This window comes from Nicotiana tabacum, chromosome 13 (assembly GCF_000715075.1).
Source record: "Nicotiana tabacum cultivar K326 chromosome 13, ASM71507v2, whole genome shotgun sequence".
Taxonomy (NCBI): domain Eukaryota; kingdom Viridiplantae; phylum Streptophyta; class Magnoliopsida; order Solanales; family Solanaceae; genus Nicotiana; species Nicotiana tabacum.
Genome location: NC_134092.1, coordinates 62795587 through 62807978, shown reverse-complemented (window position 1 = coordinate 62807978; position 12392 = coordinate 62795587). Strand labels below are relative to the sequence as shown.

Below are 12392 nucleotides of genomic sequence, written 5' to 3'. Positions count from 1 at the left end.
AGAAAAGATCGCTTCTATGATGCTTTTGCATCTACGATGTCTTGAGCGCTTCTACGAAGCCGCGTCTGCGCAAATGTTATCGCAGGTGTGGTTGAACTAGAATTCTGATGGGCAGCCACTGTTTTGACTTGTTCCAACACATCAAACTCCTCAATTTAACTCCAAAAAATCTAAAACTTGGTAGATTAGTCAAAAATAATATACTAAGCTATTCTAAAAAAGAAAATTTCAAACATGAACTCAAAATTTGAAAAACGATGGGTTGCCTCCCACCAAGCGCCGCATTTAACATCGTGGCACGACGCGAGTCAACTTTACTACTTTTCTCGCCACTTGGAAGATATGAATTGGGCACCTAACTTGGAATCAAGCTTGTGACCACGAGCGATGGGGGGTGGTAAGTAGATGATCAAGCCAAATGCCATTTGCTTCATTTTGCATTTCTTGGCTTTCATGTGAGGAATGTCTTTTTGCCTTCTTGTACCTTCAAATTGAAAGATGTATGGCCCTTGTCTCTCCTCTTCGCAATCCCTCATTGACTCGTGTAGTTCAGTTCCCATATCACCACACACTTCTAAAGTTGAAAAGTGCTTGGAATGAGATATCAAACTCCCAACTTGCAAATTTTTTCGGATTTTAACATCCTCATTTTCCCCCGAACTAGAGTCATTTTCAACCATCTTTTCAACTACATCGGTTGAATCTAATTCCATATTTTTCCTGGCATCATCAACAGCATGGAGTCGGTTGGCAGAAGTTCAATTCTTGATTCCTCAAAACAAAGCTCACTTTCTTCCTCAAAGTTGGACTCTTCTTGACCGCTTTCCACACTTTCAAGTTGGTGGGCATAATGAGCCTCAACCAATATTTTCATTTGATTTTCCAAGGTGCGTATATTCTCATCATTTTGAGTTAGTATTTGTTTCAAGTCCTCGAGTGCCAACTTGTGCTTCTCCTCATATTCAAGAATGGTCTCCAACATGAACACCATCCTCTCATTTTGAGCATTTGAGAGTTCTACTTGGCTTTGATCAAGTGCCAAAGAAGGATTTTCGACTTCAACCTCTAAGGAAGGTTCTTGGCTATCATTCACTTCCGAGGCTTTTTGAACCTCTAAAGCTTCAAGCATTTCTCCCATTTGTGAGTTCAACCTTGCAAGCGCCAAATTATTTTGGAGACTATTTTTCAAAATCTCCTCCAAGGCATTTCGCTCTTTGTTTCCTCCTTCAAGTAGGCATTCCATCATGAGCTTGAACTCTCCTTTTTTACCATTCTCACTTTCATCCACTTCCATATCCCTATAATTCTCATCACAAAAAGTAGAATCATCATAGAGGGGGTTCGGGGAAGGGAAGGACAAATAAGAACAATTATCTCAATGGCCATTTTGACCACCACACTTATCACATATACTAAACTCATGGATTTGAGATTATGCGCACAATCCGCCCCCGGGAGAATTTAAACATTTTTCCCATGAGTGTGGTCCTCCACAATAAGGACAAGGGTCATCAAAGTATGAACAACTACCATCCGACCAATTTTCATTACGTGATGCCATTTTTCAAAAACTAAGAAAATTAACAAGAAAACATCAAGAAAAATAAACAAAGATAAGAAAAATATTTACAAAAATATTCACAAGTTTGGACCAAAGCACGTACGCTTATTTCTCAAACAACCTAAATACGCCAAATTGTTCCCCGGCAATGGCGCCAATTTTGATGACGTCCAAATCCACTACTAAAAAGTAAATGGACTTGGTCGCATGCAATATAATTTACCCAACTATGATTCGGGGTCGAATCCCACAGAGAAGCTTATGTAGGCGATTAGGCGTGTAAGAGAATTATCACGTATTATGCTAAGCCAAACACTTAAAAGGGTTTTGAGAAAATATTTATGTCTAAATGCGAAAATGTAAACTAACCTAGAAATCAAATAAAGTGATCAATGGCTACAAATATGGATACAATGGGAATTACACTCAAGTAACGATCCAATGTATTTTACGATTTTACAAATATGAGCGAGTTTATGTTAATTAGCCTCGGGTAATAATTCTATATTAGCTTCTTCTAAAGACTAACAAGACTTCCTAAGTGAATTATCCCCAAACCAATTGAAAGATTAAGCACACCCGAATATGGCTATAAGTAGTTCAATCCTATCCCTAGGTAGAATCTATAAAGTGAGGGTTAACCCCTTAAGTTCTTGTTAATTAATCTTTCCCAACCCCAAATTATCTTTTCCAAAATCAATTCGAAGTTAATGGGCTAGTCCTAGGGTTAGCTAATCCCTTTGGAAACGTTAAAGAACAAGACTAACTAAAGAAACACTAACTCACTTTATAATAAATAAAAATCGTTCAATACAAAAGCATAACAAGATATTTAATCCACACTTTAAATATGAATATTCCCATAAACAAGATTCAAGTGTTGGAAAAAATACTACACACTTAGATATTCAATACAAAGCAAGGAAATGAAAAAATGAATATAAATGGGTAAGGAATTCTCAACCAAAAACTTCAAATCTTCAGTACCCAAGTGTGTGTGCAAGAACCCTGGCTCTAAAACTTGTGTTCTCTAGCCAAAAGATGTCAAAGATGTCCAGAGATCGGCTAAAGATCCATTTCCAATATGCTAGGTTGTGTATTTGTGGGTTTGGAATGAAGAAAATGTGAATTTTCATGTATGTCCTGAGTTGGAGCATGTTGAACGCACCTGCGGAATAAATCATCGCAGGTGCGACTCCGCAAAAGAGGACTTTCATTCGTAGATGCGAAACCTGTGGGTAATTGCCTTTTCCGGAGATGCGGAACATGCTGCCGCAGAAGCGACTCCGCATATGAGGATTATCGATTGCAAATGTGATCCAAGTGGAAGGTGTCTAATTCCCATAGAAGCGGCCCTCTACTCGCAAAGGCGAGCTTGCAGAAGCGAACAGTGTTTCGCAGAGGCGAAATCACTGAAGGATTCTATATTTCTTTAACTCTTTTTTCGCTCAATTCCACTTCAATTGACTTCAACTCTCTTCATGACATCATTTACCTGAAAATCTAGCAATACACGCCATAAATAACCTCATATTATAATTAAAAAACTAAAGAAAAGAGACTAAAATAAATGGTAAAATCACCATTCATCAGTATGTCTATTGCTGAATTTCAACAAACATTTCTCAGGCTTTCTCGTTATGCTGGAGGTATTATTGATGATGAAAAAGATAAGTGCAGGCAATTCGAAGATGGTTTGAATGATTCTATCCGAATGTCTGTGGCGGTCCTGCAACATGAAAAGGTTTCCAAACTAGTTATAGCTGCTCTTACTTGGGAAAGAATTGACAAGGAACAAGCTAGTAGAAATGAAAACAGGTTTCGAAAAGCTAATTCAGATTATGGTAGTCCCTCCAAAATGGGGAAGTAAAAATAGATCATTTTTTTCTTCTGCTAGCACTCCAAGCTATGGACAAGGCAAGACTCGTATACCCACTTGTGCAAAGTGTGGAAAGAATTACTTTGGTACTTGCAGGAAAGCTTCTGGTGCTTGTTTTAATTGTGGGAGCTTCAATCACAAAGTGAAGGATTATCCTAACCCTAAACCTATTTCTTCTCCACGTACTGAAAGTTCAATTTAGAAACCTACTGCCACTCCTTCTCAAGGGAATAGAGGTGCAAGATCTAGAAATACCCAAACAACAAGTGCAGGTGGAACTAATCAAGCTAGTGGGTCAAGAGCTACAGCACGAGCTTATGCTATGAGACAGAGGGATGACCAAGATGGGGCAGACGTAGTTGTTGTTAAATTTCACTTATTTGGCTTATGTGTTGTTACACTATTTGATCCAGCTTCTACACATTCCTATGTTTACTCATCGCTTGTTTTTCCTGAAAATGTGAAATCTGTGAGACTTGATTATGGTGTGCTTGTCAAAAGTCCTTTGGGTCATCAGGTTGTTTGTAATCAGATCTATCGAGGTTGTCCCTTCGTGATTCAAAATCTAGTCTTCCCTGCTTATTTGATTGAAATGCCTTTCCAAGACTATGATGTCATCATCGGTATGGATTGGCTTCACAGATATCATGAAGTAGTTGATTGTAGGTCAAAATGTGTGACCTTTAAAGCTCCTACATTTTCACACTTTGTTATTCAAGGTGAAAGATCACTAACATCTAATATTATATTTGCAGTTGTGGCAAGAAAGATGACTAGTCAGGGTTGTGAAGCTTATCTTACCCATATAGTTTATATACTCCTAGAAAGTCCAAGCCTTATAGATATACCAGTCGTATGTGAATTTCTTGATGTTTTCTCTGAAAATCTTCCTGGGTTGCCCCCGGAAAGGGAAGTTGAATTTCCTATAGAGATTTATTCCTAGAACTACTCCTATTTTTATAACTCCTTACCGAATGGCTCCAGCGAAATTGAAGGACTTGAAAATTCAATTGCAAGAACTTCTTGAGAAGGATTTTATTCGCCTAAGTGTTTCTCCTTAGGGAGCTCCTATTTTATTTGTGAAAAAGAAAAATGGCACTCTTCGGCTTTGTATTGATTACCAGTAATTGAATAAGGTAACAATTAAGAATAGATATCCATTGCCTAGGATCAATGATTTATTTGACCAGCTAAAGGTGCTCAGTTGTTCTCATAAATTGACTTGAGGTCTAGGTATTACCAAGTGGGAGTAAGTGAGCAAGATGTTCCTAAAACTGCTTTCAGGACTCTGTATGGTCATTATGAATTTTCGGTGATGCCATTTGGGTTGACAAATGCTCCTGCAGTATTCATGGATCTAATGAATCGTATTTTCAAGCCTTATATTAATCAATTTGTGGTGGTATTTATTGATGATATTTTAATATATTCCAAGAATAGTGAAGATCTTGATAAACATCTCCGGATTATTTTGCAAATTTTGGAGGAGAAAAAGCTCGATGCCAAGCTTTCCAATTATGAATTTTGGCTTAGTGAAGTGGCTTTCCTGGGGTATGTTGTGTCAGTTGAAGGTGTGAAAGTTGATCCTAGTAAGATTCAAGCTCTTGTTGATTGGAAACCACCCAAAAGTCCAACTGAAATAGGAAATTTCTTGGGCTTAGCGGGATACTATAGAAGGTTTGTCAAAGGCTTCTCCATTATAGCCTCTCATTTGACTAAACGTTTGAGGAAGAACGTCAAGCTCGTGTGGGATGACAAATTCCAAGATATCTTTGAAAAGCTCAAATCTTTATTGACTAAAGCTCTTATACTTACTCTACCAACTGAAGGGAAAGAGTATGTGATATATAGTGATGCCTCTCATCATGGTTTTGGTTGTGTTTTGATGCAAGAAGGGTGGTTGTGTATGCCTCTCAAAAATTGAAATAACATGAGTTGAATTATCCTACTCACGACCTTGAGCTTGCTCCCATAGTGTTCGCTTTGAAAATTTGGAGACATTACTTGTACGGAGAAAAGTGTCATATATTCACTGATCATAAGAGTTTGAAATACTTGGGTACACAGAAAGAGTTGAATTTGAGACAGCGTAGATGGCTTGAGCTTATCAAAGATTATGACTGCATAATTGACTATCCTCCAGGTAAAGCCAATGTTGTTGTTGATGCTCTATGTCGCAAATCCTTTGCATGTTATCTCTAAGTCCTTTGCCTTTGTATCTTGAATTGAGAGCCACGAATGCTTGTATTGCATTTAAAGTTGATGGTTCTATTATTGCTAGTTTCCAAGTCAAGCCAATTCTACTTGAACAGATAAAAGAAGCACAAGTTGGATGAGAAGTTTGTGAAACTGATCAAAGAAGTTCAAAATGGAGAAAAACTTGATTTTAAATTGAGGGAAGATTGTGTCCTATTTTATCAAAATAGGTCATGTGTTCCTAAAGATGACAAATTGAGGAAAGAAATTTTGAGCGAAGCACACACTTTACCATATGCAATGCATCCTAGAGGCACTAAATTGTACCAAACCATCAAAGAACACTACTAGTGGAATGGTATGAAGAAAGACATTGCAAAGTCTATCTCTAAATGCTTGATTTGTCAACAAATAAAGGCCAAGCATCAAGTTCTAGCTGGTTTGCTACAACCCTTGTCCATACCGGAGTGGAAATGAGAGAGAATAACGATGGACTTTGTTTCTGGGCTTTCACGCACTCAAAGAAATCATGATGCAATTTGGGTTATAATTGATAGACTAACCAAGAGTGGTCATTTCGTGGAAATTAGAATGGACTACACACTTGAACGTTTAGCAAAATTATACGTTAATGAGATTGTGAGGCTGCATCGGATTCCTATTTCTATTGTATCTGACCGAGACCCAATGTTTACCTCAAGATTTTGGAGTAGTTTGCAAGAAGCTATGGGCACCAGATTGAACTTTAGTACTTCTTTCCATTCTCATACAGACGGCCAGTCCGAGAGGGTAATACAAATCTTGGAAGATATGCTTCGAGCTTGTATTATTGAGTTTTAAGATAGTTGGGACAAACACTTAGCCTTGATAGAATTTGCTTACAATAATAGCTACCAATGAAGTATAGGCATACCTCCTTATGAAGATTTATATGGGAGAAAATGTAGAACGCCTCTTTGTTGGAACGAGGTTTGTGAAAGAAAATTGGTGGGTCCTGAAATTGTTCAACAAACTGAAGATAAGGTAAAAATCATCAAGGAACGCTTAAAAATTGCTTCAGATAGACAAAAGTCATGATGATCTTGAGAGGCGTGAAATTGAGTATAAAGCGAGTGATAAAGCATTTTTAAAGGTTTCTCCATGGAAGATGAATATGAGATTTGGCCCAAAAAAGTAAACTTAGTCCTCGATTTATTGGACCTTATGAAGTGCTTGAGAGAGTTGGCCCTATTTCTTATAAACTAGCTCTTCCACCTAAGTTAGAAAAGATCCATAAAGTATTTCATGTTTCTATACTTAGAAGATACCGCTCAGATCCATCTCATGTTCTTCCTGTTGAGTATATTGAGGTCAATCCTGATTTGACATATGAAGAAGAACCAATCCAAATCTTAGCGCGTGAGTTAAAAGAGCTTAGAAATAAGAAACTCCCTTTAGTCAAATTCCTTTGGAGAAAGCATCCTGGCAAGGAAGCTACTTGGGAGCGAGAAGAGGATATGCGAGTTCGATATCCACATTTGTTTCGAGATTAGTATAAGGTAAATTTTGGGACGAAATTTATTTAGAGGGGAGAGAGTTGTAACACCCCAAGTGTTTTAGACTAATATTTGTATTATCGATTGAGCATCTTTATAATAAGAATAGATTTTACTTCGCACTTCCTAAACGTGAATTTGACGATATAAAAAAGTTGCTTACTCCAGATTGTGTTAATATTGACAAAGAAGTTCCATGATGTTGCTGTGTGTAATACTTATTATCATTTTGATGAATTGTTATGAAATACATTCGATATTTAATTCTTTGGCAGCCATCCTTTTTGTATTAATCCAAAGAAGAAAATATTTGGGCAGTCACCTTTTATTCATCCTTATCCAATGCGATATATACTATCATCCTTGTGAGATATCTTTAAGGACCTCCTCTAATTTTGTTTCCTCTAGAAAAATAACCCCTCAAAAACTCCTCTCATAAATTTCTCCCACTAAGTCACCAACAAGACTTGTCTTGGTTGAGCCACAAGCTACTTATCACCTTTGAGGTAAGTTTCCGAAACCCGTTGTTTAACTGGAATACTGTTAGTAGTTTTAGTTCTCTTTGTATAAAACTCCTTTTAAGTGAGCCAAACTTTTATGGAAAGTTATTTCATAGCTCTATAACTCTTGTTCAGGCTCCAAAACCTAGTGCTTCTTGTATTTACCCATAACGGGGTGCTACAGTACAGGGCAGGTGCTGCCCAGATTTTCAAATTTACAAACCCTCCGTGTCCTACTATTAGTATTTTGAGCATAACTTGTTGTACGAAACCTGATTGACAACACAAGGCAGTGTTACTGTCCAGAATTCAAAAATTTAAGGTGATTTTCACCAATATCATGTTTAGTTCGACATGTTGAAATCATTGAACTCATATAGATATTTGATTATGTATTTAATGTATATATACCTTTGTAAAATCTAAAGAAAAGTGTTTTAGGAAGTGGACAGATTTGGTTGGTCTATGGTGTAGATGATTCGAACGTCCTCAAGTTGTGGTTGAATTGTTTTGTGGTATAACACCAAGGTTTGTGTATAAAATTGAAGTTGTACTCTTTTTACTTGCTGGAATGTATTGAAATAACTTGAGCTTTTGTTTCCCTTGCTTCAATTTTTATCATTGTATTTGCGTTATATCAAGTATTGCAAGATATTCGCTAACTCACCCACTTGTACGGATTGCTTGATCATTTTGCATCCTTATTTGGACTTTGTCCTTCTTGTGGCAGTGGCTTTGTCACTTATATTGGCATGCCTCTTGATTCGGATCTTTTGTCATTTTGACTTTGGATTTGTAGTTCGTCTAAATTATGGAACTTGTTCGTGTTAAGTACGAACTAGGAAGCCACTTTTAATATAGTTCTTGATTCTCTTGACTATTGGGTTTCGACCCTACTTGATTTGGGGCTTCGGTCCTTCTTGATATCTGATTATGCTTAGTGTGATGGCATGACCTACATATTGGGCGAAAAATAGATATTTGGCAAACTTTTTTGGATTGATAGTATACGCTTTCTTGATACTTTAATCTTGAATATTGTTATTGATATTTGGAAACACTTCAAAGTTTGATATTCGATACTTTTGATATATTTGTTTACTTGCTTTAAATGTATGCTTCATTTGAGCTACCTATGACTGAATAGGGGAATTGGAGAATTTAATAGCTCCAACCATAATGCTTATACACCACTAAACTTTATGCTTAGCGATAGTTGTTTTCTATCGTCGGTAATGTGCGAGAAGAGATTTGAAGAAGGCCTTTTGGAATAGACTTTTCAGGAGCTTTTGTGGAGATCACATTTGCATATGCACCTAGGTTTTGTATAGTTTTGGGACTTTTACATGATATATGTCACACTTATGTATGTAATTTTGGAGGCTTGTTGGATCTCAAAACCATAACCTTGTAACTTGAATTTGGTGACTTGTTTTGCTATTTAGGGTTGTATCACATTATCTTGATACTTTGACATTGTATTTCATTTTAAAAAAATTGCGAAGTGTATTTTCAAAAAAAAACAAAAATATTGCACCTTGAAACCTTTATCACATGGGCGTATTTCCGCTACTAAATTGTTATGAATACCTTTTTAAATTAATATCTTCTAAATGTTGTAAGTAGTAATTTAGCTTTGTTTCGTAAGTAGCACCATCCTAAAGGGGTTGCCACTGGTCGAACCTCCACCAACCTGACCTCCCCCTCTAAGGTGACGTCTCGCCGCGTGCCCTCCCATCTAGCTGACTAGGCAGCGAATGATACGTCTGGTGCGGGAACCACTAATTTGGAACTTTGATAAGTTGTGCCTTGATAAAGCCTGGGGCAATACTTTCTCACATGACTGAACTCTCAAAACTTATAACAAGCCCTAACCGAAAGATGTTGTTCAGATTGATACTACACATGAGGACCTAAATACATACTGGAGAAACCCTGAGCAAACGAAGCACAAAATGAGCTTGCTGGATAGTGCTAAAGGATGACGGAACTAGAGTGTTAAAAGATGATCGAGCCATAGCACCACGGGCTCCATGCTGTGTGAAATGAGCTAGCCTACCATGGTCGCCTCTACTGAACGGACCTCTACCTCTAGATGAGGTACCGCTGAAACTGCCAGAACGATGAGACCTCTTGTCCCTCATCATGACATCTCTCCCCTCGCTTCAAATATGATCGATCCTTCGAGCTATCTCTATGGCCTGATGGAATGTAGTCCTCATCACTGGCTCTCAAACCTTAGTAACCTTGATGCCAAAGGTCAAACCTTCAATAAACTGCCCCACCTTGTCTGCCTTGGTGGGGATTAAGAAAGTTGCATTAGGATAAAACTCTATGAATCTCGCCTCATACTTAGCACTGACGTACGATCCTGCGAAAGATGCTTGAACTCACCTCTCAACTCATCCCTCCTTGTGAATGGGATGTACCTCTCAAGAAATAAATGCGAAATCTGAGTCCATGTGAGAGGAGATGAACCAGCTAGCCTGCCTAGCTCATAAGTCTACCATTATCTCCTAGCGGCTCCCCGCAGCTGAAAAGTAGTGAAATCCACTCCATTGGACTCTACCAGCACAAATTGTGAAGCATCTGATAACACCGATCAAGAAAATCATGGGCATCTTCTGAAGCATTACATTCAAAGTGAGGAGGATGTAACTTCTGGAACCTCTCAAGCCTCTTATGCTCCTCAGTAGACATAGCAGGTTCAACCACAAGTCTAGTTGCTACAATACGCTGCTCTGGAGTATGACTAATAGAGGTCTGAGCTCCCCCTCTAGCCTGAGATGTGGTTGGGGCCACTGGAACCACTCCATCCTAGGTCAATGCATCTATAAATCAGACCATCATAGCCATGACATCCTGGATAACTAGTGTAGTAACGAAACCCTCTGATTTTTGGGCATGCACCGGAGCCTCAATATACTCATCCATGATCTCATCCTCTACAGAATTCCCCCGGTGGATACGTCGAAACTGCCCTAGCATGGTTATAGGCTATGGTGGATGCTCCACCTCTAGTTGTGACAATGCGGTACCTAGCTGGAGCCTTGGCCCTACCTTGGGCCTTACCTCTCCTGGCTACAACTGGTGGTGCTGATTTTCCAGTACCTATTATCGCTGCTGAAGTGCGTGTTCTAACCATTTGTGAGAGACTAGAAGCGAGAATTTGGACTCAGATAATAATCAACGCATGAAGGAATTAAAAAAGGGAAGTTTTCCCAAAGTCTTATAGCCTCTCACTGATACATACTGACGTCTCTTTATAGGTCCAGAAGAGACTGCTAGTCTTGCTCATGACTTGTGAGACCCTTAGACCTAGAGCTCTGATACTAACTTGTCAAAACCCAAAATCCCATCAAAGGATGTGATAGCACCTAACTCGCTTGCTAGGCAACCCAACACTCACATCAGTAACAGAATTCAATTATTAAGTCATTACCTGATTAGGGATAAAATTAACGAAGCGGAATAAGTCACGACTCAATATCAAAAATACATGAACCTCAGATAGGGTCTAAACAAGACCGTAATTGTCTCACAAACTCTCCCAAAATTGGGTGTCACAACTATCACAAGCATCTAACAAGAGTAAGAGGGTATAAACTGAATAACAATGTCTATCTGATAAGAAATAGATAGACTAAATAGATAAGTAAAGTGGGGGACTCCATGTGTTGCAGATCGGTTAAGAAAATAAGCTCACCATGAAGTCTCCTCTATATCTCCTACTTAGTCGGATGTACACCACCAATACCAACCTCAGAACCTATACAAAATGTGCATAAGCGAATTATGTATCACAACCCCAAATACCACCGAGGACGTGATGGCGCTTAACACTGCTTACTAGGTAAGCCAACATTCAATATACAGAAATAAACTTCAATAACAATAACAAATAGTCTCAAAGTGGAATAATATAAATAAATGTAGCCAAATAGCTATACATCTGAAATACTATCCCAGAACCTGGCGTCAACGAGTTCATGAGCTTTATAGAATAAATAAGTACAATGGTCTGAATAATGATACAATACTATCTGATGTACATAAATAGTAATGACACAAGTAACGAAAGGGAAACCAGGCCCTGCGAACAGCACAACATAGCTACATTGAAATCTCCAACAGGTACTGGTACGCCCTCAAGTAATCAACGTTATCAGCAGTACCTGGATCTACACATAAAGTGCAGAGTTTAGTATAAGTACAACCGACCCCGTGAACTCTGTAAGTAGCAAGCCTAACATCATATTGAAGATAGTGATGACATTGGCAAAATCCTCTACTCACTTCCAATCATCCGACAATAACAATAACATCATAATGATAATAGCAAACAGAAAAGCAGCTCAAGAATAGCAAGTTCAACTTGATCATATTAACAGGAAAATAGGCATGTTTTCCAAAAAAATCAGTTAAGGCATCAATTTTAAGATACAAAGTATCAATTAGCATGAAGAAGATACGACTCTATGCCTGCATGACAAGCATCAATGCCAAAATCAACTAACTTCACAGTTAAATTATCAAGTAAGCGCAATCTCAGCATTGTACGGGTGCCTGACATAAAGCCCCTCACTAAGCGCATATCAAGTGCATTGTTACAACCCATGCTTTCGTACGTAAAAGTACGCCATAAATAAATTGATGGAAGCTCGGAAATGAGATGTTACATCTCGCATTTTCATACGTTAAAGTTTCGTCGTAAGTTAATT

At 38.2% G+C, this 12392-nt stretch overlaps 1 protein-coding gene across 1 annotated transcript; it reads left to right on the top strand.

Moving 5' to 3' along the window:
• Positions 1-4791: 4791 nt before the first annotated feature.
• On the top strand, positions 4792-5364 carry LOC142168141 (putative mitochondrial protein AtMg00860). Its single transcript, XM_075228803.1, has one exon. It carries the CDS (start codon positions 4792-4794, stop codon positions 5362-5364), a length of 573 nt encoding a protein of 190 aa, XP_075084904.1.
• Positions 5365-12392: the final 7028 nt, after the last annotated feature.